General features: G+C 48.4%; 1 protein-coding gene across 1 annotated transcript; it reads left to right on the top strand.

The window, feature by feature from the left end:
- Window positions 1-318: 318 nt before the first annotated feature.
- LOC144727637 (endonuclease/exonuclease/phosphatase family domain-containing protein 1-like) lies at window positions 319-27,755 on the top strand. The gene is made up of 8 exons (XM_078606599.1): window positions 319-785; window positions 13,433-14,081; window positions 15,698-15,749; window positions 17,817-17,927; window positions 19,112-19,237; window positions 20,374-20,509; window positions 22,047-22,241; window positions 22,828-27,755. The coding sequence occupies exons 2-8, from the start codon at window positions 13,489-13,491 to the stop codon at window positions 23,007-23,009; spliced, it is 1,395 nt and encodes a 464-aa protein (XP_078462725.1). The 5' UTR covers window positions 319-785; window positions 13,433-13,488; the 3' UTR covers window positions 23,010-27,755.

The following is a 27,755-nucleotide window of genomic DNA, read 5'->3' on the forward strand; positions in this document are numbered from 1 at the left end:
ATAGGTATTTTTTTATCACTCACTTCCTGAATTATTCGTGCTGTATTAATTCAGCAATAGTACATTCGATTACAAAATATAGGGGGTGTAACAATTCTATGCTTTAGTAACTTGGTGCGGGGATGTGGGATTGCAATCAGAATGGATTACAACAAATCCCAGGTCAACAATCTATAGACTCTGGTCACGACTCCAAAAATACTGTATCGGAGTCTAGCATCCCTAGCGGAAAAAGGGTGGCGGCTTGCGTAAGAGAGAGGGTGAGTGGGCGGGGAGCGGTGGTGCAGCGGTTAGCGCGCTGCGCTATGCATTTGGCGAATTCGATTGTGGCCCACGGCCGTCAACACCCGTGACGGTCATCTGAACCGGCCTCAAACGAGTACCTGGTGTGTGTTAAACATCTCTGGGGGAGACAAAGGCGGCCGGGCGTGGTGTCCGTTAACCGCCCTCGTGTGCCGTGCCGGCCTTCATAAGTGCTACTCGTTCAAAGCGCTTACCCCCCCCAACACTTTGAAAAGTCTATTACGGGGTAATGTTTGTCGGTGCTTGGGCTTGTTGAGCAACAGTCCAATGAATGTGGCAAGGCTGCTTGTGTGGGCTGGCCCCTAGCAACTTGGCTGTGGATACTCCCACCACCAGAAACCACCCCCGTTTTTTTGTTGTTTTGAGAACAAAAACAACGCGCTCGTTCTTGGTCGTCTTTCACTCTCCTCCTTCATCCCTCCCACCTCGCCGCAACAACAACTACCACCACCGCCGCCACCACCGCTTGAGTGAAAAGAATTGTGAGTACGGGTTCCGCGAACGTTGTTTGTGTGGCTTTCGCAAAGGTGCTGGGAGTCACCGTGTGTGGGTTGGCAGGTGAGTCGCGTGAATCCCCGCTGCCTTTTGGGGCGTGATGGGTTGGAACGTCACAAAGCAGTGGCAGACGAAGCGAGTGCGGGGCTTGTAGCATATGTTGTAAAGGGGCCCTAAATTAAAAAAAAAACCACAAATATTCAAACACACGTTTTTAACTGGCATAGTAAAGTTATTTTTTTTCATTTTCTATACAGCCAGATAATACGACAAATCGCTAACCTTAAACACCCAGTCGTTCGTAAAAGTAGAAGGCGGTATAGTACTATAGTAATAGAGCAAGTGCAGAATGACAACCGGAATTGATAGCTTGAAAGCATTTAGCGCGTGGCCCTTGAAAGTGCGGGGCCGGTAGCTACTACACGTGTAGCTACTACATATGTAGCAGCTACACGTGTAGCTACTACACGTGTAACTACAACACGTGTAGCTACTTTTGCTACTGGGATAATCCGGCACTGGTCACAAGGTTTGACGGCTTTGTGTTGACCACCCTACGTCACGTCCAGGTAAGCCGTCTGAATCGATGGCGTCGTCGTAAAATGTGCCTCTCTCACAATCGCCGAGGAAGCCACAGAGCGAGTTGCCCGAGCTTTTGAAGCTTCTCTCTGCCATGAGTAGGACGCGTTCAGCCGATGCCATGGGCGTTCATAATGAACGGGAGGGAGGGGAGGCAATAAGGGTGAATGGATGGTCACGCGTGCGAACAGGTAACACACAACATGGGTAATTTTTCGTTTGCCAGTATCAAAGTATGAAAAGGTGAGAATAGTGTTCGGGCTTAGCTGTTACCGCCGTCTCCTGGCGAGCCAGGGGTATGGTTCCTCCTCGAACCCACCGGCTACCCCCACGGTGGAAGGAGGTTTCACGACAAACGATCGATCGATTGATCCACCAACCCTCGTAGCCTCCAATAAGGGGGAATCAATCAATCAAACTTTATTTCTATAGCACTACTGTTTGGTTCTTTCGGTAAAGTCACGTAGTTAGAAATAAAATAAATTAGGACGTTTCGATCGAACTTTTTATAAGGGTTTGGGGATGGACACTTTGAGCCAACAACAACTGCTGTTGTTGTTGGTGCACTTGAGTCAACAACAACAGCTTATGTTGTTGTTGTTGGTGCATTTGAGTCAACAACAACAGCTGATGTTGTTGTTGTTGGTGCATTTGAGTCAACAACAACAACTGCTGTTGTTGTTGGTGCACTTGGGCTACGCCCATCAACAACAAAGTTTGCTTTTAGAGGCTGACTCCTTTGACTGATGACGACCGCTTGTGTTGCGATCGATACGTCGTGATTTGTTTTATTTTATTTCTACCTACGTGACTTTACCGAAAGAACCAAAGAGTATGGATTCCTGCAGTCACGAAAGCTTCAAATCAAGATTCTAAAGCACTATTAGTGCAAAAAAATAGCAAAATATAGTGATTTACAGACATGAACAAGTGAAATTGTTGGCTAAATAAAATCACGTTACAAAATTTATCGCAAAGGCATAATAAAAATAACACATTACGAGAATCCTAATTAAAAGCAAGTTTTAAAAAGTTTTTAGATGTATTTATTAAAAAGTGCTGAATGATTCTGAAGCCCTCAGATCCCGTGGCAGGCTGTACCACAGGCCATGACCTACACGCTGCTTCTCCCTAGGGTTTGGTCCCTGGCCTTTGGACGACTAAAAGACCAATACCAGAGGATCCGAGGGATCTTGTTGGTTCATATCTTAGAAGCATGGTTCACATGTATACAGGTGCCAGACCATTCAACGACTTAAAAACCATCAAAATCATTTTAAAATCAATTGCATGACTGACTGGCAGCAAGGGAAATGATATGGGTGTTACGTGGGTGCTCTTTCTCGTTTTAAGCAGTACACATGCCGCTGCATGCTGAATTAGTTGCAGTTTACGGATTAGTTTCTTCGGAAGACCACTTTGTTTACGCCGGGAATGCCAGAGAGAGAGAGAAATGGGGGTTACAATCGAATGGATTCATCCGATGAATGTTTGACAGGTTTGTTGCGTTCCTGGGCGAGGAATGTTTCTCCGACACGGTCGACAACGCAGCACGGTGTTGTACCAGCTCAGGTTTGGAGGCTGTGCATCTCGATGCAGCCAGAGCCTCCAGTTGATGTGCACGTTACGCAGGTGTGAGAGTGCAGGTTATAGAAATCGCAAGTTTTTGTCTTTGTCTTCATATGCAACGTTTTAACGCGTTGTGCTACTCAACCAGGCGACCCGAGTGAAGATATTCCACACAAACACATAATGTAGGAGCTAACAGCACTTGCTCCTACATTATGTGTTTGTGTGGAATGTCTACATTTAGTTTTAAATCAGTAGGTGTAAGCTACCGATATAAACAGGAGGCAAGGAGGTGGATGTAATGAGTTGTGGTATGAATGAAAAACTCTACACATTCGTCAATAACACTGCTGGCATAAAATATATGTTTTTGAATAGGTGACGTTGCAGGCAACGAGCCTTTTTCATAGCACACACATAGAGTGGCTAGAAGATAGTGCGTCCAGGGACGAGTTGGACACTGCACTTTCAGACCGTGGGGCCGAGTGTATAGGGCGGTCCAGATGTGCTGTGACCCCCAAATAGCTGACCCTAAAATGTTTTTCCTCTGCATATTATTTTCTGGTTTTAAATAAACCTTACTTCAAAAATATTACGTTTTAGATAATTAAATTGGGGGGGAAGGGGGTTGGTCACAAGACATCGGGACCACCCTGTAGATTTAAATGGTTGTTGCTGGGAGAAGAGTGTAGTGGGGAGGGGTTGTTCTGAGGCGGTGGCACAGGTGGAGCCCAAGGGGCCACCGAGGTGGTGCCGAGACCTGGTGCTGTATTCGCGTCGTCGTTGTTGACACGAGGAGGAGACAATGGGGGGGGGGGGTAGCATTCGCAAGCGGCGCCACAATTCGATGCTGTAGGTTGCAGTCTGTTTGTTTGAGCCGGGCGGTGGCGCTCCGATGTACGTCACTTGTAATCCGGTGGCAGCGAGGGTCGGTGGATCAATCGCGCAAATGTTGTGAAATTCCCTTCCCCATTGGGCGTCGAGGAAGGTGCCCGTACCCTGACTCGCCGGGAAGAAGGGGCGACAGCAAGCGGAACGATCGTCTTCGGTTTCCATCAGTACGGGGGGATGGGGGGGATTGAGCGTTGCTCCCTCGCGCGTGTGCGTTTTCTCCGGTTTCCTCCCACTTGTATAAGCGCTCAGTGTTAATTGTCTGGAAAAATACATTTACAAATGAAAGGACAATGCAGGACCCTCCTGGAACAGAGGGGGGCGGGGGGGAACCCGCCCGTCTGGGGGGCCCTCCCTCCCTCTCTGTGTTGTGTAGAGAGAGATCGACCTGTGCTCCTCTCCCGTCTCTGCCCCGCGACTGTTGCATAGGAATGTGGGATAACTTGCCTTGCCACGCAGGCCTTTAAAAAACACAAAACAGCCAACTTTCGAAGTCATATTCATGACTACAGGTTTTAAAACAGCCACATTGGCCCAGATGTTAATCTCCCCCCTCCCCCCCCGAGTAGGCTGTCAACGCACAATGAGAAAACGCATTTCATTTCAGTCAGACATTCAAAAACCTTCAAACGCTAATCACTAAAAGCACCCCAGTGACATCGCTGTCCCAGCCTCACTTACCGAAGACGTTCAATATTCATATTTACTAAATGTAAGTTGAACACAACATTTAGAGCTTGCAGATTATCTCAGGAATGGTTTTGATAATTTTGACGTTTTATTAACCTGCCATTTTGATGTGTAAGTTCTCTAAATCAGCAATCGGTGCTTTATTTTGGCACTTTTTTATCATTTGGGATTTTGGCTCAGGGTCGACGCTAGGAGTTGCTATTATTGACTCTTTTTCAGGAGGGGCCTGCATCGTTGTGAGTTTCGTTGCTTCACTCATGCTAATGAATAACAAAGGTTCATAATTTGGCCTTCCATCGAAAAGTGTGTCCTGGCGTGCCTTAATCGGCAGTGCTCTCACGTGCAGCCCCATGAGTTTCACTCAAGGTTTGGAGGCACACGGGAACGTTTACATCGATCTTTGCTTCATGTACGAGATGAACCGTACACATCTTAACTTTAATTCAATACCTGAATTCCTGAATAATTGATGCATTGTCAGTCTAAGAAATGCTAAATAACAATAACGCTTCCCTTCGTTGACCATGCATTATTAATGCGTTGTAAACATGCAAGGCAATATTGTAATACGCACTAAGAGGCTCCACTGGTGGACATGATATATGGCAAATAAATCAATGCGACAGAGTACAATGTTTAGAGTGGAACGCAAAACATTTTACTTAATCCAATTTTAGTAGAAAGACCAAAACATTTATTTTAAATTCTTGATTGTGAATAGAACTCATAATTTTTTTAAACGAAAATGGGTCTGTGTTGCCTGATATTTTATACCGCAGCATGCTCTTCATTTCATTCATTTTGCTTTAAAAGTAAATTGAATTTGAATAGGTAACAAATGGACTATAAATTATGGGAATTGCATTAATTAGGTAAGGCGAAAACGTCTAGATTTGAAGCTTTCGTGACTGCAAGGAGTCATATTCTTAGGTTTTTTCGGTCAAGTCACGTAGGTAAAAAATTAAAATTTATAAAAGTAAATTAAAAATAAAATAAAAATCACGACGTTTCGGAGGCAAGCTTGTGTTGCAAGCTTGTGTTGCCTCCGAAACGTCGTGATTTTTATTTTTATTTTTATTTTACTTTTATTAATTTAAATTTTACATTTTTACCTACGTGACCTAAGAATACCCATTAAACTCTCACCACTGTTTCGACTTGCGAGCCACGATATCTCCTAGATATAGTAGAACCAGCGTTACCTCTGGATTGCCAGCTCCCGTGATCTCTTAACTAACCATTACACCACGGCAACACGCTTAACATTTATTTATAACTTCACTTGTGCACAACCTTAACAACTATTTACAAACCAGCCGAGTATAATCACTACTCTCTGGTTCTGTCGGTAAAGTCACGCAGATAGAACAAAATAATAAAATAAAAGAGAAAACGACGTTTCGCAACACAAGCGTCCGTCTTCAAATCAAGATTGAGTTTTATCTTATTAAATAATAAATCGCTGTGTACCGTCGTAAACATTTCCTGCTTAGTTTATTGGCGCGTGTGGCATTCTTTAAAAAATAATCAGAACAAACTGTACGCTGAATGCGGTTTGCTTAATTTCCGCAGTTGATGAAAAGCGATAACAACGAAAATTGTAAATATATTGTACAGTGCCTTTACAGCAACAAAAACTAGTTCTGCCTACCACTGAGTGATGAACATTTTCACGAAGTGATGAACATTTTCACGAAGTGAAAACTGTCATCGAATGTGACATTCGGAATGGCAGCGTCTCTGGGATGTTTGAGCACAGAGTAGTGAATGCTAAAGGGTGGCACATCACGTTTCATTCGTATTACGTTATTTTTATTTCTGCGGCTGGGAGCAAGTCGCCTTAGCGGCTGTTGAATCGGCTCTGCCACGTTTCTTAAAATGCAGCTGTCACGCCATCCATCCACTCTCTCAACACGGCCACACAGTCCACGTTTAGCGCGTGGCCTGACAATTCCCATCCCTGGGGGCCACGTCCCACCCCTCCTCCTTCACAGGGCCAACCAGTCCACGACTGATCGTGGACACCGTCGCTTCGTATGCAGGAGGTCGTGGGTTCCGACCCTGACGCCTGCTGTATATTTTGAGTTTGCATGTTCTCGCTCTCCCCGTGGTCGCGTGGATTTTACTCCGGGTCCTCCGGGTTTCCCCTCCACATTCATTCGTTGCTGTAAATTTCCACATGATGATCAACTTTCGTTGAGCAATCATTTGTGATACCCATGTCGTTGCTGAAAACGACCTATACAGTTCAGTGGGCCTTAGCTGGTAAAATAAACGTAGTTTAGTCGTGAAGGTATAGCTCTGGTTGTTTACATCACTGTGGGCAGAAGGGCCTCCACTATAGGGACCTCAAAAGAGGCCATCTCGAGAGAACGTTGCCCAACTGTTCCACACGAGCCACACATTTTTGAATATGTATGTACAGTCCTAGTTTATACATCCTGGTCTCCCGCAGCTGCTCATCGCTATGCACAGCTGTCCCTCCGTCCCTCCTGTTGTTGCTGCAATAAGCCCCGAGGCAGAGTGGAGCCCAAAGGGTGGAAACTACAACGTTAGCTGTATGGTGACCGGTGTGCCAGGTGAGCTGAGAACATTTACAAAGCACGTGTGTGTGTGTTTGTTCATGGCCAACATCAGTGACGATTATCTGAACAGGTCCTGGGCCTCCGCTAGGTCGACTCAGCCTCAAATTAGTACCTCGTGCGGTGCCTAAAAACATCGCCACTGGGGAGACCAAGGCGGCCGGGCGTGGTGCTGGCCACCCACCCCCTCGTGCGCCGTTCCGGCCTTAATAGGTGCCCGCAAACAGCACTTGCTCCAGCAGTCTGTTAAGGCCACACGGGGGATCTCTGTCTTCGGATCTATCAGTGATAAACTCACTTCCTCTTTCGTACAGCGGGCGAGTTGTTTGGCCAGCAACGCTTCGATGCTAATGCTGAGAGTTTGCGATAGAGCCGGTGGCCGCTTTAGGAATAGCCCGGTGATGATTAAACTCGGAAAAGTAAGTGAGTGGCATTAAACTTGGCAAAGTGAGTGGCATTAAACTCGGCAAGTCCATGACGCCGGGAGACTGGTGACTTGCAGTCCGTTCTGAATTGTCAATTTGGTGGGCTATTTTGCCTTGGTTGTCCGTGCGTGTGAGAAGATTTTCACTGCTCTGTTGCCGTTCAATTCAGGTCACTGTTTAGGGGCCAATTTTAAACCGAGAGGCTTTCCATATCCAGCCTCCCGTGTGTGTTTTTACAAGCGTGGCACGACTGTCACTCAGTGCGGGTGATACAGTGGAGAGCGGTGGCACGAATGTAGTTAGCGCTACGCTGCGCTTACGAAACCGGCAGTGACCCGAGTTCAATTCCCGCTCACGGTCAACACCCGGTGACGATTATCTGAACCGGGCCTGGGCGTCGTACAACGTCGACTCAGCCTCAAATGAGCACCTGGTTCTAGATTTGAAGCTTTCGTGACTGCAAGGATTCATACTCTTAGGTTTTTTCGGTAAAAGTCACATAGGTAAAAATAAAAGAAAAAAGATTATTTCTATCATTTATTATTTATTTATTTTTTACCTACGTGACTTTACCGAAAAAAACTAAGAGTATGAACACCTGGTTTGGTGTGTAGTCAACATTGTCACCGGGAGGAGGTGGTGGGGGGGAGACAAAGGCGGCCGGGCGTGGTGCTGGCTATCCCACCCCCTCGTGTGTGCCGTGCCGGCCTTGCTAGGTGCTACTCGCTAAAAGCACTTTCTATAACAGTCTGTTAGAGGCTACACAGGGGATCTTTGTTATACACTCGGGCGCGGCGCTGACCACCCACCCTCTCGTGTGTGCCGTGCCGGCCTTCATAGGTGCTACTCGCTAGCAGCACTTGTCCCCAACAGCCTGTTCGAGCTATATAGGGAGGTCTTTGTCTTATACATTCTTGGCTACTGCCGTTGTCTCGGTGTTAATCTTATCTTGGGGTACCGAAGCAAACGCACAACTCCCTACACATCATCCACATGTACTGTATATACAATACAACACCATGACCTTTTTAGCAAATGAATGAATGAATGGGTCATGTTATGTAACTGCTCCGTATTTCACTGCATGGGGACTCTTTGTAAGAGCTGCCATGACTCATTTGGATATGTTTAGACAGTTGTACAGTATTACAGTCATACATAAGTACAATATACAGATATTTAAATATACATGGAAATAACTAATGCTAACGTGTTGCAGTATTATTACTTGCGTTTAGGGGCCGTCCATAAATGACGTCACGCACCTAGATGGGGGGGGGGGGTCAGACATTTGTGACGATGTGTGACGAGGGGGGGAGGGGTTTGAGAAATGTGACGTCACATCAACATGCGCAACTTTAAATAAATATAGACAACACGTTCTACTTAATTAAGTAGACTTTTAATAAATGTTTTCTCCTACAACATCAGAGTGTAGCGCCACATTAAATACGTACTACAATGACAATAGTTTAAGGCGATTTAAAGCATGTTTTATTTTTTGGGGGGGGGGGCAGAGCTTTGTGACGTCATATTTGAGGGGGGGTCTGACTTTTTGTGACGCCGTGTGACGAAGGGGGGGGGGTAAAAATCGTCCAAAATCGCGTGACGTCATTTATGGACGGCCCCTTAACTGAATGTGTTTCCATTGACTGTATAATACTGTCCACAATATATTTAGACAGTGATTGATGTACATTCTAATAATGCTCTATCATTTCTAAAACAATGCTACCGTATTTGGCGCAACAGTCTTTATATACATTTTCACAAATACTTAAAAAACCCAGAAAACAATCCCAACACTACAATTTGGACACCCACATTTCCAGAATTTAAGGTTGTTTGGTTTCGAGTCATAGGGTAGACTCTACATTGTTCATGCGTCGTCCTAAACATTATCATGAGTGAACCAAACAATTCCACCTCCCTTGGTGTGTGAGACGAGGAAGCTAAGGGAAAGCATGCCAAGCTTCGGTACTGGTTACTAATACTATACGTGCATCGATTTGCACCAAACACCGTATGTTGAACTTCTTTCACACCGTACGTAGCCAACCGTGCTAATCGGAGGTGCGGGGGAACGACAACAACTAAAATATAAAATATCATTCTGGATTTGAAGCTTTCGTGACTGCAGGAATCCATACACAAGCGTCCGTCATCAGGTGTGTTGCGCCCGAAACGTCGTGATTCATTTTATTTTATACCTACGTGACTTTACCGAAAGAACCAAAGAGTATAAAATATCACTCGCCGCTGGTGTTGGCGAGTATTTGCACGTGACAAAGCAGCTACTGAGAAGAGCGTTCGGACCTGACTGACACATGTCAAATGGTGATCCTACAGCCAGCAGTGGAAATTCCACATTCCCATGGCGGAGGACAATTTCTCCAGCGGCTGACAATGTGCCAAGTCGACTCCCACGTGGACGTCTGTGAAAAAGAGCTTCATGGCTCATCGGATTTCTCCAGGATAAATACAGATTCTGATACGGATTTTGATGAAAGATTCTGATTTTAACTTTCCACCGGATTGTGATGAGTTCCCTGGCAACAGTGGCACCCAGTTAGGCGCGTATGTATGGCGTACAATGCACGATATACAACTTTTAGAGGGGGGACGGTGGTCATGCAGTGGTATCGTACTACGCCTCTGAAAACGGCAATCTGAGTTTGATTCCCGGCCACGGCCAACACCAGTGGCGAGTGATATTTGAAGAGGTTCTGACACCCACCCTTGACTAACTTGCACTTCGCAGTGTGGTGAGGTATGGTCAAATAACCCTTTCCTCACCCCACATGACTGACGAGGCATAATGAGGCCTTCATTTAGCCATGGATTCACGAAGGGGCGGTGGATTAGATGTTTGAGCATAAGGTCTCTGCACATATTTCACTAGGGTGGGATTATTTGATATTGCGTAACAACAGTTTCTGATAACGTCTGTATTTTGCATTTCACAAGGCGTATCCTGACTTAATCTCCCTCCCTGCTAAGCGTATATCATTCTACCCACAAACCAGGTGCATCCGGTGGTCGGTATGATCCTGGCTACCGGCCAGACGTTTGTGAAGCCCTCATCGCACGGTGCCACTCAGTCTGACGGATGCTACAGCCTGGCCAATGGTACAACTCCCTATGGTCGTTTTGCTTTTCCTTAATCGTAGAAGCAGCTCAGTACCCAATGAGGCAATAGGTCTGTCTTGCAGCTGTAATCTGGGATACATTCAAGTGTGTACGATGTGGTTCAGAATCTGAATGTTTATTTATACTGGAGGAATCCGAAGAGTTATGAAGCTCTGTTTCACAGATGCCCAAGCAGGGGCAGGTCAGAACATTACAATGACGGAACGGTTCATGGAGGAACATGTGGACTAGATAACTTGCGCAGGTTGGTGACATCACATTGACCGTCAAGAAAAGTACAGGGACTTGGGCAGGGCTATTCTAGCAGGGAATGACCAATCAAGTTCAAGTTCATTTATTAGGTATAGCCCTGTGAGCCATTCGGCTCTTGAATCGGGTGCTACGGCAACAAACAAAAAACATGAACAAAAAACATCTTAAAGTGAATATGTGACTGAGTGCAAACATAAAATCCAAGAAAATCCAGTAAAATATTGCAGAAAAAGCACCGTACACCGACAATGATGGCTGGTGGTCAAGAATAATAAGTGATTAATAATGTATCGGTAGTCGAAGAATGGAACGCGGAGAGAATGCCTTCCGAGGAGATGGAGTGATGAAATCAGCCAGCGTGTAGGTGCAAGGTGGATTATTACATCGCGGGCTGTGGCTTGGGGAGGCCTTCATCCAGCAGTGGATTGGCCATGGCTGCTGATGAAATACAGAAACAAGAGAGCAAGTACAAACATCTCTATATGACTCAAAGGAGAAGCTCGGTTTTGAAAATGTCACTTTCAAAATAACGAGTGTTCACATGGAGGAAAGGGAAATTACGTTGTTTGAACCCAGTTGGTTCTGTGGTGGAATCCTCGTATCCACGTGACTTTGAAGATCGACTTTGAGGAAATCTAGATTCCCGATTTGGTGTTCACGGGAACAAAAAAACGATTTTGATGTTCACACTGTACATTTAAAATAGAGGCCACGTCCAATTTTCAAGAACTGATCTTCAATTTGTAATTCGCCTTGCCGGGCATTCGCGTGTGGGAAAGGGCACTATTAGTCTGCGGCCTCAGCCCACTACCCAACGGGTTTAGTCGCACACACGACGATTACGGCGAAGGGACTATCCCAGATGCGTGATTCTTTGGAGGAGGAAACTTCACCTCCAGGGAGCTGTCGGTGAGCGTGTGGCATAGGGATCCACCTCGTGTAGACTCGGGGTGCAGTGGGGAAAGGGGGCCCCCGTCCCGGTTGCATCATGCCCCCTGCGATGGGACCCATTTCCTTCACTGATATCTCTCTTGCATTGTGCATCTTTCACTTTCCTCTGTTTTGTCGCTGCGTCATACAACCGAGGCAGCTTCTAAACCGTGCAGCGTTTGAAGTTTGATGATTGACATCCAGTCAGACCGTGGCTTCCTTCTCATCCCCTACCACCTCCCAGTGTTTCACCTCCTTTACCAACTGTTGGCAGCCGGCCGCCATTCATCCTCGTCACATGTCCTTGACCTGGCTTAGTCGCCTTGATTCCTACTCCGTGTACGTTTTCTCATGTCAGTTGCTCTTTCGTAAGGAATTTCGACGGCAATTACTCCCGAGTGGGCAAAATTGTCAGGCTACTCATCCACTCCCCCACCCCCTTCGGTCCCAGCACAATCGCCGTCGCCCTCCCCAGGGCACACTCGTGACAACCAGATGATCGACTCGGGGCCGGATTCTCTGATAAACCACGGCGGCTGTTCTCGGTGTCCCCGGGGACGCGACGACGCACAACACACCGCGCACAACACCCCGTGCGATACAGGACACGGCGCCCCGGCACCGACCGCCACGCGAGACGCCACGCGAATCTCGACGCGACGTGGAACGCGATCGGCGGCGGCGCGGCTCCCGGCGCTCGGCACAACCCTCCGTGTGACGTGGCGCTCGCGAAGTCCGATCCCCGCAAAAATCACATCGGGCGCGATACACGATACTGCGCGCGGAGCGACCTGTAATCCAAGGCCCGGGCGAGGTTACGTGTGCCGCTCCGCTCGCCGTCGTGTCGCCGACAAAACAACTCGGCACGTTACGCAACGTCGCGCGGTGCACGGTAACCCCTTTTCCCAATGTCACGCTCGCAGCGCGCGGCAACCGTGCGGCCGTCGGTGGCGCGCTCGCAAAGTTTTGCTCGATAGCGACATTCCCAGCGCGCTTGCTGAAGGTTAGTTTCGAGGAGGAGGGAAACAGCCGGAAGTTAACTCAGTCTGTACAGGGTCTGGCTTGACTCGCACACAGGTGAAGAAGTCTCCAGACGTCTCCAGCAGGGCTGTTGCCCTTGAGGTACAAAAGCAGCCACAATATACAGGCGAAAGACCATCTCACAAGATTGGCACTGCGGCAGAACCTGTATGTTTGTTGGAGCCTTGGAGATTTCCCAAGATGGGAGCTACAAGAGCCCGATCCTGGAAAAATCAGGACAGGTGGTAACCCTTGCCCGAGGCTGTCTTGGGCACAAGTGCACAATCCCATGATTAATATCCCACTCTTACAGCCACTGCGCTCAGGGTGTATGGACCGACCTCTGAAACTTGTTGCGTATAACAAAAACAGAAATAGCTAAACATATTTTTTTTTCATATTTAAGCAAACAAAACATCAGTGCTGCTTTCATTGCATTGTCATGAAATGGCAAGACACAAACTAATCACGAGTAAGTCATAACTTAACTCGAGTGTAAATTAGTGAACGGTGCCAAACTTCGTCCGGACGACCGTTATTTTTCAGACCAAACGTCCCACGCGCGCCGCTCGGAGGCCTGACAAGGATCGCCGCCCGAAACCATGGGCGACACCTTGTCCTGCGTGGAGCCTTCGAATCCTCAGTTTAAAGATGCCCCTCAATCCGACGCCGGCTCTCGACCGCCGAGCGTGAATTCGGCGGACGTCGTCGAGTCCGTCGACGGCTCCGCGTCGCCGGTCGACCTCAACTCGGCGAGCGAGGCCCAGCTGACCACGATCAAGGGCATCGGCACCAAGACGGCGGCGAACATCGTCGCGTACCGCACGGCCAACGGGCCCTTCCAGACCGTCGACGACTTGGCCAAAGTGAAGGGCGTCAGCGCGGCGTTCGTCGACAGGCTGCGGCCCTCCTTGACCGTCGGCGGAGGGGGAGAAGGCACCGGCGGGACCGGCGACGGGGGCGGCGGGGGCGGCGGCCCTCCCGCCGTCATCGCCCCCTGCTACCCGACGTGCCCGTGCCTGGGCCCTGACTTCCCGGCGCCCATTCCCAGGCCCCAAGTGGAATCGTTTTCTGGGGTCGTGCGGGGTCGCCCGGCCGTGCGTGTCGCCAGCTGGAACCTGCAGTGCTGCTCGGCCGACAAGATGGACAACAACGGCGTGAGGGAGGTGGTGTGCCTCACGCTGCTGGAACAAGGGTAAGGGTTTCAGACGGAAACAGGAAGACTTCACAATTTTGGCTGTCGCCTGATGAAGCCGGTTGTTGCAATCACCAGCGAAAACGTCACGGCACTTGAATTGTAAATGTTGTTGGTTTACTCTCCAAAACATATCGGTGTGCAGGACTAGTAACGAATTGGCACGTTTTATTTCGTGACAAACCTAACTAATTGGCTGTGTCGGGTGGTGGTGGGGTTAACGACGCATTTGTATCTACGCGATCTGACCCAAAAAAAACCTTTATTGTGGATAATATTGGTCGCAAAAGCCTACTACTACTACGCGTTAAAAGAGTACGGGGTGACGCCGTCATAGGATTTGCCCCCTCTGTTGGTGTTCTTATTCAAGTCAGAGTGAAAATGTTTTCTGGCTCAAATGAGCATTCTCGGATTCCAGCGCCTTTGTTGAAGGCCACTGGGTCCACGATCTTCCGACAGCAGTCCTCTGTTGGCGATCATCATATGCTACCTGTTGCTGATGTTTCGGTGTGCCATTCCTCTCCATTCGAGAGCGTCTCTTCCACTCCATTGCTGCTATCGTTTTCCCGATCATCCCCCCGCCTCTGTTTCATGCCACGATCGTTGCCATTGCTGGATTCCTGTTTGGTAGCATTCTTTTGGGGCTGATCACGTAATTGAAGTCTGAATTCCACATTGGGCGGCAATGATTATTTCTGCGGCTGTTCTAAGCCCGCGGAAATTCCCCGTTTTCATCGTGACAGCCATATATGCTGAAGGATGACCACTGTTACATTCCCATAAATCGGTGCTAGTTTTATCGCCCCCAACAGGAATGATAGGCTGTCATCCCCAGACTTGGATCATTATTACGAGTGGTGTTTATGTCCAACACGAACTGACGTACTGCCTGAGTGGTTTATTGATTGTACGAAACAAGTTGCTTTCAAGGATAGTTCTAAACGTTTTATATTATTTTGTTGTTGTTGGTGAAACAGACTCGGTTCGATTCCCAGCCACGGCTCACAGCAGTGATGAGTGGTCTGAACCTACAGATAGGAGCAGCGAGGAATTTGCTGTACTGCCACCTACTGGCCACACATCTTAACCCTGCAGATTAAGATGTGTGGACAGAGCAACTGCAACTCCGCACAGATATGTTGGTGGTCTGCAAGCGGGCACAAGTGTCACGCAAAATTGTGAACCTTAAAGTATAAAATCTTAGGAAAATGGCTGTAAAACACAAACAATTGCACCTTTTTCTTCTTCGTTCTTTCGGTAAAGTCACGTAGAAGGGAAGTAATAAAATAATAAAAATAAAACATAATAAAATAATTCTCACTGAGAATTATTTTATTATTATTACTTCCCTTCTACGTGACTTTACCGAAAGAACCAAGAAGATGAATCCCTGCAGTCACAAAAGCTTTAAATCGAAATTGCACCTTTCTGTTAATTATTAGTTTGTTTTCCCATAGCTAAGTCATGATTTTAATACAAATCACTGTGCCGACATCTTTAGCCTTAGTCGTAGGCTTGTATATTTTATGCGATTATAAACGGTCGTAGCTCAAGTGGTACCACTGGTGGTAATGTATCAATGTTTGCTTCGTCGTGCTGGGATGTTCTAACCGCAGGATCAAGCTTCTGGCCGTGCAGGAGTTGGCAGATAAGGTCGCTTTGCAGAAGGTAAGAGTTGACGCTTGTTTTGTGTATGTGGCACAATCTCGTAAACTACCTATGGCAACTTGGCGTGCATGGTGGTTGTCGCGGTTGTGGTGGCCACCCATCCCATCCAAGCAGTATGCAGCCTCAACTGTGCTTAGCTTTCGAGATCTGATGACATGGAACGCATTCCTTGTGATTTGGTCATTGACTACTGTGTGTGTAAATTTTGATTTAAAACGTTCGTGACTGCAGGGATTCATCTTATTGGTTCTTTCGGTAAAGTCACGTAGAAGGGAAGTAATAAAATAATAAAAATAAAACAAACATTGTGTTGTGGCCGAAACGTCGTGAGAATTATTTTATTATGTTTTATTTTTATTATTTTATTACTTCCCTTCTACTGTGTGTGTGTTTGTATATATATAGTGGGGAGCGGTGGCGTAGCGGTGCTACGAACCCGGCGACCTGAGTTCGATTCCTGCTCATGGCCAACACCAGTGACGATTATCTGAACCGGTACTGGGCCTCCCCTAGGTCGACTCAGCCTCAAATGAGCACCTGGTGCGGTGTGTAGTAAGCATCGCCACTGGGGAGGCAAAGGCGGCCGGGTGTGGTGCTGGCCACCCACCCCCTCGTGTGCCGTGCCGGCCTTCATAGCTGCTACTCTCTAACAGCACTTGCCCCAACAGTATGTCAAGGCTATATGGGGGAGCTTTGTTTGTGTTATATTTTTACAATCTCTAAAATAGACAACCCTCTTTCATTTTGAGAAAATATCTGCGGGTAAGTTTGTGTTACAAGTTATATTTTTATTTATAAAAAAATATTCTTGCTTTAGGATCATTAAAGCAATCGTTTTAAAACGATAAACTCAATATTCTCGCCGGTCAAGTCCAATTGTCTCCATGCTCCGAACAAGCTTGGAGTGGAGTTTATCTCCTTTGGCAACCATGCACCACTGATGGAAGTTCCACATTTTAGCAATGGGACTGAATCAACCCCCTGACCAAAGTGTGAACACGCAATTCGAGAGAAACCCACGCTGCCGGTTAAGATGTTTTCTGTCCATCTGAACACACGGTTCACGCTCGATTATCTCCTGGGTGGATTACGCCTGCCGGTTCAATTAATAGCGGCTGCTTGCTCGTCGGGGGTAAGCAGAGGTCGCAACCGGGTACCCGATACCCGTACCCGATACCCGGCTACCCGTACCCGGCCGGGTACGGGTACCCGTTTGCGACCCTGGTGCGGCCGGCTACGGGTAGACTGTGTGTCACTGGTGAGTCACCGTTTGTGACTCATTTCCCAAAGTTTTGTCTCTTCTCACAATTCAAGTTCCTAGAATCAACCCACCCACGCCTGCAACATGGCTTCATCCCAGAGGTCGCAATCAGGTACCCGGCCGGGTACGGGTAGGGTACGGGTATGGCCGGGTATGGGTACGGGTACCCGTTTGCGACCCTGGTGCGGCCGGGTACGGGTAAGGAATCAAAACCCATTTGCGACCTCTGGGGGTAAGTGACTCGGTGCTTGTGTGGACATCTGTGAACAAGAGCCTCGTACTGTAGCTCATCGGATTCCTCCAGTCGAAGTAAAGATTCTGATTCTGATGTGACTGTTAAGACCTGGGAATGCAAACCGGTTACTTTACGAAGCAAAAAGTGCAGATGACGCATTCCACACCTTCTCATTATGCGTATATGTAAATAACAAGTACAATTATATTGTCAAATGTAAGTACGTTTGCATAGTCCATGTTTTGTTTCATCTGGGATACCCTCCCCGTATTACCCTGGGTAATTGAGAGTTGAACGTAGAACATCTGACACATATGTGTATATATATGTGGAAATATTACCAGTTTTCGGCACAGCAAGAGAGACACTCATTATTCTTTGCTGCTGCTGTGATAGTGCATTCTACGTTACGCCCCTCCGATAGAGCCGCGTGTGGGCGGATTAAAGAGCCGCTCGCGGCTCTCGGGAGACGCCAATTCGCCACCGCCGCTCTTAGCCGTAACGCACGGCAGTCGCTGCCGCATCGTCGCTCTAACGCGGTGCCGCCCCTCTGCTGCCGCCACCTCTGCAGCTGTGCGCGGAGCTCAACGCCCCGAGCCTGCGCTCCGTCCGCGACTGGCCGAGGCCCCGAGGAGACTGGCGCTGCGTCGTTTCGGAGAACCCCACGGGACCCATGTACCAGGTGAGGACCTGCCGCCCTCGCCGCCGCTGCCGCCGCCGCCGCTGCTGTTGCTTAACCCCTTTCCCGTTCCGATGACGTGCGTAAAGTAATAGGCCACGCGGGAGGGCGTGTGGCACAGTTCGGCGCCAGCTTTCGTAGGGTGCGGTTGTGTGAGGTTAGTTGTGTCTTTAAAAACAGCGGCGCTACGCCTCTCTAAATAACATTGATGCTAACCCGCTTGTGCGTTCCGAGATTCAGCGGTGAACCATTCTCGGCCGCGACTGACATCAGTGGCGAGTGACATCCGAAACCGCTACTCGCTCGGCTTCTCGTGGTAGACTGGAGAAGTCCTAGAGACAGGACGTGACTAGTAGCCGGAACCATAGCCAGAAGTATGGTGGACGTAGTGTGCCGGGCGCGGAAATATTTTCCGGCTCGCCAACGCCGACAGGCCCCGGCTGGACTTAATCCCAGAGCACGGTGATGAAGGCCTCGATGGTGGTGGTCGAGGCTGTGTTTCTTACTGCACACTGAGCTGCCTTGGGAGCACTGGCCTAGAGAGGCGACGTTGCGTGGAGACTTTGGCGGCTGCCTCGCCCCGTCTGAGGACCGACTCGCTGGGGCACGCGGGCGCACGTGCGTGTGGGTGTGTGTGGGTGTGTGTGGGTGGGTGTGTGTGTGGGTGTGCGTGCGTGCGTGTGGGTGTGCGTGCGTGTGGGTGTGCGTGCGTGTGGGTGTGCGTGCGTGCGTGTGGGTGTGCGTGGGTGTGGGTGGGTGTGGGTGCGGGTGCGTGTGCGTGCGTGTGGGTGTGTGTGGGTGCGGAGAGCGGAAGAATACTGCAGTGGTTCTCAACCGTTTTTGCTGTGGCGCCACCACCAATCAAGACCACTCGTGGGGCGGCGGCAGCGTCGCAGTTAGCACGTTGCACTACCTACCCGAGGACCCGAGTTCGATTCCCACTCTCCGCCAACATCAGTGACGAATATCCGAACTGTTCCTTCATCTCCCCAGGGTTGACTCCACCATTCGTGGTGCAGTTTGTAAACATCGCCACTGGTCGTGGTGCGAGCCATCCACCCCATCGAGTGCCGTTTCGGCCTTCATAGATGCTACTCGCTAACACCACTTGACCCAACAGTCCATTAAGGTTAAATGGGGGATCATCATCTTTGTGTGTGTGTGCGTGTGCTTACGCGCGGCCACAGAGCATGGAGTACGCGGGGTTCGCGTGGGATGCCTCGTCAGGCCTGGAGCTGCTCAGCGAGGGCCTCGTCAGGAAGAAGAAAGGGAGCAAGCACTTTGCTCGTTACCCGTACCTTGGCTACTTTAAGGTGCGTACAGCCACAGACAAAAACAAACAACCCTTTTTCCACTGCAAATCAGAGCCGAGCCAGTGTGAGGCCCCCTCTGTGCGGGTTGTTTTTTACTTGGCTGTTTGCCAGGCCGAGCCGGAACTAATATCCGTGCTATGCTGACCTCACACAAGACATCTGAATCTGACTTGGGGCCAAGCAGGGCCAGGTTCCTGAACTAAATCAAGCCCAAGTGAGCTGATTCGCAAAACAGCTTGCCAACTAGTGCATCACAGTTCCAACACGTCCCAAGGTCCACTTAGCCTGGCACAGGCATCGTTGTGATCTCACATCCACTTAGAGACAAATAGCCGCCACGATTGTTGTGGTGGTTGTTTGTTGTAAAGGCGGTCACACAGCCAAGCCGCTTGATGCATGGGTTCGCGGGTTGAGCACGGCGGCCGCCCTGGTTAATACTGCCGTTGTGTGTGCAGCGGAACTTGACAATTCCCGTGACTTTATGCGAAACAAGAGTGGGCCGCCTATGCCGGTGTCAGATGTTCCAAATTTCATGAAGCACTCACTAATTTTACTAGTCGCCTAAGCGTGCGGGAAAAAAACCCAACGCTTAACAACATCGGCCGCGCTATTGGCAGACTATGCGCGCCCGTGAAACATAGCGCCTTCCCGATAGATGGATAGTCTTTGTGGTAGAAGATCGGTGTGGATACCAAAGGAACTAAATCTGCTGTTTGTTGCTGTTTGTTTATGTTTGTTGATGTTTTCTGTTGTTTTTGTTTTTTGTTTACATTTGCTGTTTGTTGATGTTTATTGGTGTTTGTTGATGTTTCTTGATGTTTGTTGTTTGTTGATGTTCGTTGTTGTTTGTTGATGTTTGTTGATGTTCGTTGTTGTTTGTTGATGTTTGTTGATGTTCGTTGTTGTTTGTTGATGCTCGTTGTTGTTTGTTGATGTTTGTTGATGTTTCTTGATGTTTGTTGTTTATTGATGTTCGTTGTTGTTTGTTGATGTTTGTTGATGTTCGTTGATGTTTATTGTTTATTGATGTTCATTGATGTTTGTCGATGTTTTTTTATTGTTTCTTGACGTTCGTTGCTGTTTGTCGATGTTTGTCGTTGATGTTTATTGCCGGCGGCGTGCGTGCACGCGGTCAGGCGGGGCGGTTCGACTTCACGCTGGTGAACGTGCACCTCAAGGCGACGGGGCTCGGGAACGCGGAGCTCGAGAAGCTGCAGCTCGAGATCATGAAGCTGCCCCAGCTGCTGGACCTGCTGGAGGAGCACCTGAGTGGTGGGGCCCACACACACACGGACAGACATCCCACGTGGAGCCTTAACGGACCGTTGGGGCAAGTGATGTTAGCGAGTTGCACCTACGAAGGCCGGCACTGTGGCGCACGAGGGGACGGGATGGCCAGCGCCACGCCCGGCCGCCTTTGTCTCTCTCCCAGTACTGACGTTTAGACACCGCACCAGGTCAACCTTGGAGAGACCCAGGACCGGTTCGGATATTCGGCATCTCGAACTTGGTTCGCTGTGTTCATAGTGCAGCTCGCAAACCACCACAAAAGACAAAGATCCCCCCCCCGTGTAGCCTTAACAGAGTGTTGGGGCAAGTGCTGTTAGCGAACACCTACGAAGGCCGCCACGGCACATGAGGGGGTGGGTGGCCAACACCACGCCCGGCCGCCTTTGTCTCCCCAGTGGTGATGTTTACACACCGCACCAGGACACAAAGATCCATTGAACAGGCGCCTGGGGCAAGCGCTGTTCGCGAGGACCTATTACCGCCGTACGGGTTGGCGAACACCTGTAGCATGGGTGTGGGAGCATACAAGTTCAGTACAACAACGGGTTTTACCAAACCGCCCTCTTGAGAAATGCGTCGGTTCCCACCGGCCACGCTCGTTGCCGGTGGTTTTTATTCGCATCGCCGCTCGGCGCTAAAAGCCATTGGCAGCCGTGCTCAGGAGCTTCCATAACAACAAAAATTCAGAGAGAGCTGCACGCGGCTCCGATGCCGATAGCGCAGCAGCAGCGCCGATAATTATGGTCGACTGCGTGCGTATGTATGTACGTTGAGCTTCTTTCGCACCGTACGTAGCCAACCGTGCTCATTGGATGTGCGGGGGGGGGGGGGGGGAAGGACAACAAACTAAACACAAAATGCAGTTGTAATTAGTTGTCATGAGTTTTTCGATCTACGTGCGGTGCGAAAGAAGTCCCACAAATGTGCGTACATATACGGATGCGTATAGCCCATTTGTCAATCCGCTGCCAGATGGGGGCTTCCCCACGCCGCTCAGGTCATAGGGAGGGGGAGAAGGGCGTTCGTTTACCATACTTCGTCACACCGGCCAATGCGTGTTGGTGAATTCGGAGGTAATATTGCTGCACTGCCTCTGTTGCCGCACGACGTAGCCCAAGGTCCTCTGAAGGGGCACGGAGGCCACGTGCCATTCGGCGGGCAGCAAGTGGCACAGCCAGCGCTAATTTGGCAGCGGTGTCACTCGCGAGTCGCGCGCCCCGTGCCGTCGGGAAGGTGTCCTGGCTCGGTTGGGAAGTTGGGACTGTGGTCTGAGATGTTGAGACCGAGTGGGACTAATTTCTCTATTGTGGTAACTTTTTTGTTGTTTGTGCTTTTTGTTTTGGTGCAATTGGTTAATTAGCTCATTCATTTATTTAGCTTGAAAGTAGGGTTTTCATTTGCTTGAGAGTGGCTGTGTATGGGATTTGGTCTCTTATATATAATTAATGTACGGCGTTGTGGGATGCTATTCGCATTAATGACGGAATATAAAATGAAAGTATTATTATGTTGTGAGCAGGCGAGAAGGACACGCTGCTGCTGGGGGACTTCAACTTGACGCCGGACGCAAGCGACTTTGACGCTCTGCGCTCGCAGGGCTTCAAGAACTGCGTCCCCGCCGACGTCTTCACCAACATCAGCATCAAGAACCTCAGCGGCTCCAAGTCCTTCGACAACGTGTGGCTCAGTCCGGCCGCGCAGGGCCTGTACACTGGTGGGTGGGTGGCTGGGTGGTTGGGTGGCCGGGTGGGTTTGGGTGGCTGGGTTGGTGGGTGGGTGGCTGGGTAGCTGGGTGGGTTTGGGTGGCTGAGTGGGTGGGTGGCTGGGTGGCCGGGTGGGTTTGGGTGGCTGGGTAGGTGGCTAAGTGGCTGAGTGGGTTGGTGGCTGGGTGGCCGGGTGGGTTTGGGTGACTGGGTAGGTGGCTAAGTGGCTGAGTGGTTTGGTGGTTGAGTGGGTGGTTAGGTGGAAAGCTGGGTGGCCAGGTAGATGGGAGGATTCAGTTGAGAAGCAATACCAACGGGATGGTCAAATAAAACAAAACGAATCAATTGTTGAATAGAATCACAACCCAGAATTGTAACAGTTCATCGACTGGCAGTGGTAGGGTCGGGAGTGGTAAATCATTCATCATCAAGGCCTCCCTAATCCACGAACATCTCTCAGGGACCTGCGATGTAACAATCCACAAAGCCACATGCACATGAGCCGATGCCATCCCTCTCTACAATTTGGTCGCCACTCAACCGCCGGTCCTGTGTTTCACTGGCGCACCTCGCGCCCGCCCCGCCGTTTCCCCGCAGGTGGCTGGAGCGTGGTCCGTCAGGGCCTCTCTCACCGCCTCATACCGGACGGGTGGACCTGGGGCGGCGTCGCGTCCGACCACTGCCCCGTGTGGGCCGAGTTCCACTCGGACCGGGACCACGACTCGGAGCCGGAAAACGTCGACGTGCGGGGGATCGCCATGCTGGGGCGGGAGATGTGAGGCGCAGTCGGGGGAACCGGGGGGGGCACCATCACCGCCGCCGCTACCGCCACCACCAAAGACAAAACATCCCCCGTCTAGTTGGGGTTTGATGATTTTTTTTTATTGTTGTTAAAAGAAGGATTGGACTGAGGGGGGGTTCCTGAGGATGACGTTTTATTAATACTTCTGGCCATGACCGTTCACGATTGAACATGTGCGCTGGTTTTAACGCCGTAGACATTTAGCATGTGGAGTTCTGCAGAAAAAAGCAAAGCAAGGAGTTGGATTGCTTTGCTGTGCCTTCTCGTGACAATGTCTGACCAAAAAAAAGGTTATCATGTGGCCTATAACTGTAATTTAGTATTTGAGATGGACCGACGAAGAAATACATTGAGTATATCCAAAGCGTTTTACTATGACCGAATGTGTTTTGTGTAAAAACACAACTTGATTCAATATAACTGACTCACTGTCGAAGACGTCGGGCCAGATTCAGGGGCTGTGGTGAGTGCCTCATTGTCGTACAATTCTTTGTTGTTGGAAACGCCACGGTTGTCTCCATCACCGACCACGCGGCACATCGCCAAGGCTTATAACCATTCTGCCAAGATGCACTGGCGGAGCCAGTGGGGGGTGGCACGTGCCCCCTCCCCAATGATTCGACCGAAATCCCTAATTTCGATCGGATCATTGGGGTTTTTTAGTAATAAATCGGCATTTTGCGACCCCCACTGCCACTGTGTAGCATATTATTACGTGCCAGAGACTCTATGAGATGATAGGACAATAGTCTGAGTCCATAATTGGCAATAAGTAACGGCAAAGCAGTTTTAAGTGACTCAGAATTGTGCGCAGTTGCTTATTCAGTACACGACTTCCCTGAAGGCATTCACCTTCAGCGAGTGCAATACCGATCACACAACGCGGTTAGAATTCGACCCTCGATCGATGGCTGTGCCATCGCCACACACGCGTCGAATAAAAAGCAAGGGACAAGTCCTTACTTACTTACAACTCCTAACATTTTTCATTGCTGGAGGGGTTGCCCCCCCTACCTGAAAATTCTGGCTCCGTCATTGCCAAGATGTGAATCTGGCCCATCAAGTCTTGCCTCAGGGTGGCTTAGAACTGTCTATTAAACTGGATTATATTGTAGTGTTAAAACATCATAAATGTTTTAAAGTTATAATTATTATAAATGACAAACTTTACTTACGTTATAAAACGTTAAACGCGGTGGAATATCAACAAGCATTGCTGAAATTATGTAACGTTATTTAAATACGGCTTTGCTTGTCTTAACAAATGCAATCAAGGCGAATGCGTTTTTACTGTGTAATGTATACAATCACTGACGATACAAACCGCGCATTATTTGATTGATGTGCAGCGTCGCATGATGCACGTAGGAACGCTCCTATTCACAAAGAGTGAATGGACTTTTAGAAATGTATACCTTGCACTCAGTCTCCCCATAGGTGACCTCATAATGAACTAAACACTTTAATATTAACGTCTAATCCACAAGCCGGCTATGTATGTTAATACAGTAATAAGCAATAATCACGAATTTACTTAGATATGTGAGCATAAGGGGGCTGCTCTACTTACGAACGAGTTCAGCTTACAGAGGTTTGTTCGTAAGTCCAACTCTACTCCTGTCGATCCCAAACGTGTTGTACGGCATGTACACTAAACACGGGGAATGGCTTTAACAGTTGTATAATCTCCTGTAGATGTAGATGCCATTGGTTCTTCACGTTCTGTAGATGTAGATGCCAGTGGTTATTCACGTTCTGTAGATGTAGATGCCACTGGTTCTTCATGCTCTGCAGATGTAGATGCCACTGGTTATTCACGTTCTATAGATGTAGATGCCAGTGGTTATTCACGTTCTGTAGATGTAGATGCCACTGGTTCTTCGCGTTCTGCAGATGTAGATACCACCACCGCCATCTATTGCGTGGCGGTTGAACTTACGACTCTCGGTCCGAACAGACAACTGGACACACGGACAGGTTTGTTCGTATCTCTGAAAGTTCGTAAGTAGAATTTTCGTGAGTAGAGGAGTCCCTGTATATTTACTTTAAGAACTATGAAAATGTCACAATCAGATTATGAAATGATAAAACTTTTTACGAATAAATATTTTTGGGTTGCACAAATATCAAATATACTGTATCGAACTGTATCTAAGGTGCACTCGGGTGGAGAAGTTTGGTAAGAATTATTCGCAGCCGGTACCGGATGGCATGCAGAGGCCTGCATCCAGTAGTGGATTGACCATGGCTGATGATGATAGTGATGGCTTGGGGGAGGCCTTCATCCAGCAGTGGATTGACGAAGGGCTGCCGATGTACAACACATCGTGTGATCTATTTTCTAAGGACATAATTACGAATGACTGATCATTGTTGCATACAAAAAACCGAACACAATTCAACACCGAAAACTTAAAAACTATGCCAGTAGGTGGCGTTAATTTACCACCGAGAAAACATTGAGCTGAGAGCCGCTCACCAGAGGTCGCAAACGGGTTTTGATTCATCTTCTTGGTTCTTTCGGTAAAGTCACGTAGAAGGGAAATAATAAAAAAAAACATAATAAAATAATATAATATACCCGTACCCGGCCGCACCAGGGTCGCAAACGGGTACCCGCACCCGTACCATACCCGATACCCGTACCCTACCCGTACCCGGCCGGGTACGGGCAGGGTACGGGTATCAGGTACCTGATTGCGACCTCTAAGATGAAGCCATGTTGCAGGCGCGGGTGGGTTGATTCTAGGAACTTGAATTGTGAGAAGAGACAAGACGTTGGGAAATGAGTGACAAACGGTGACTCACCAGTGACTCACCGCCTGCCCGTACCCGTACCCGGCCGCACCAGGGTCGCAAACAGGTACCCGTACCCAGCCGGGTACGGGTAGCCGGGTATCGGGTAGGGTACGGGTATCGGGTACCCGGTTGCGACCTCTGCCGCTCACGCATCATATAATTACTCCGATCACCGTTACACCACTCGTAGTTAATGACTACTGTGCATTGGATAAGTTTAGGTTGAGCAATAAGGCTTTTGAAACGTCGCAGTTGGATTTTAAATAAGTGCCTTAAATATATTCGTTACATTCCTGTATTGCCAATCACCTATTTACGATAAGACACATTGATCGTCCTTGTTGTTTAAGGCACCGGTATATTATAGAATCTGGCAGGTGTGTTGGTGTGTGACCGGATCTGTATAACTTTATTGGCTTGGGGTACACTTTTTTAGGGGGTCGTTTCTTGACTTTTTTTAGGGGGTCGTTTCTTGACTTTTTTTAGGGGGGCATGTCTAACTTTCCGGAGCGTCTTCAAATACGCAAACACCCGGAGTGGAGCATTGTCAAGGAAATGTGTTGCAACCTCTGCGTGTCTTCTTCATAAGTGATTGCAGATGAGCTTCAGCGTTGGACAACCGGGTGGCTAAAGTGCAGTCTAATTCTCTGTGGGATTGCAAATGAGTGGATTGCAATAGGATTTAGACTTTACGTAACCTCATGCACCCATATCTCATATTTTTTCGAGAGAAAAAAAAAACACGTGTTTTTCTTACTCACTTCCTCTCGTGCTTGTATCGGGTCCGTGTTTGGGTGTATTTGAATTGTTACGCGGATTGTCCAGTTTAGCAAGTTCCCTGGCTATTTTACACGCGAGATCCGTGTTGTTGCTTGAGTATAGCAGCAGTAGCAGCGAAAAGAGACACAAATTGCGGAGCACGAGTACAGGGCATCGGTTCATCTTCTTGGTTCTTTCGGTAAAGTCACGTAGAAGGGAAATAAATTAATAAAAAAATAAAACATAATAATATAATGCCATTCAGACGCTGTCTTCCCGACAGACCTGTTCTTCACCTGAGGACGGCTGCTTGCGTTGTGGCCGAAACGTCGTGAGAATTATTTTATTATGTTTCATTATTTTATTATTTCCCTTCTACGTGACTTTACCGAAAGAACCAATAAGATGAATCCCTGCAGTCACGAAAGCTTTAAATCGAAATTTAGGGCATCGGTTGTTCAAATGATCGTAATGGGGGTGTGTGTGTGTGTGAGAGTATCCGCACATGCACACACATTAAAACAATATTTAAAAAAACTTTGCATTGTCACTGAAGCTCGGATGTGCGTACGCGTGATTTGTCCGTGTGGTTAACCAACCTTGGGGGTTTTTCCAATAGGAAGGTCCTGATGGCCTAAATAATCAGGTAATAAATGGTAGCGATTGGGCTGCGTGCATAAATTGCTTTAACCGAACGGCGAGGCGAGCGTGTTTGGCGGCTTAAGTTTTTCTTTAAAAAATCGTTTGAGCAGATGAATATATATTAAACTGAAATGCTTGCAGGGAAAAAAAAAGTGCATACTGCTGATGTCATTTTAAATATTACGGCTGCTGTGTATGCATGAGTCGGGTATTTTTTTTTAATGCTAATAGCTTCACGGTTGTAAACAACAAACAAGGATTTTTACATTGGATTTTAAATAAAAAAAAATGCAATTTACTACGACAATCTTGGCGATGTGCATTCATAATTCGTGGATAGAATAAGTGCATTCATAATTGATGTTTGGGTCAGATGGCCTAAGTAAAACGCGTGTCGTAAACCACCCCCCTTCACCCCGATACAGCCAATTAATGAAGCTGTCACGTGAACAGACGTGCCAATGTGTTTTTTTTTTACTGCTTGACCACAGCGGTGTATCGGAGAATAAATTCACAACAAGAA

Source organism: Lampetra planeri, chromosome 26 (assembly GCF_965212315.1).
Source record: "Lampetra planeri chromosome 26, kcLamPlan1.2.h2, whole genome shotgun sequence".
NCBI lineage: Eukaryota > Metazoa > Chordata > Hyperoartia > Petromyzontiformes > Petromyzontidae > Lampetra > Lampetra planeri.

What these genes read in the sequence shown, in the direction of transcription:
- LOC144727637 (XM_078606599.1), top strand. Translation starts at nt 13,489, where the DNA reads ATGGGCGACACCTTGTCCTGCGTGGAGCCTTCGAATCCTCAGTTTAAA. An exon ending in CTCACGCTGCTGGAACAAGG is followed by an intron (nt 14,082 to 15,697) that starts GTAAGGGTTTCA and finishes TTCTAACCGCAG; the next exon opens with GATCAAGCTTCTGGCCGTGC. An exon ending in CGTACCTTGGCTACTTTAAG is followed by an intron (nt 19,238 to 20,373) that starts GTGCGTACAGCC and finishes GCACGCGGTCAG; the next exon opens with GCGGGGCGGTTCGACTTCAC.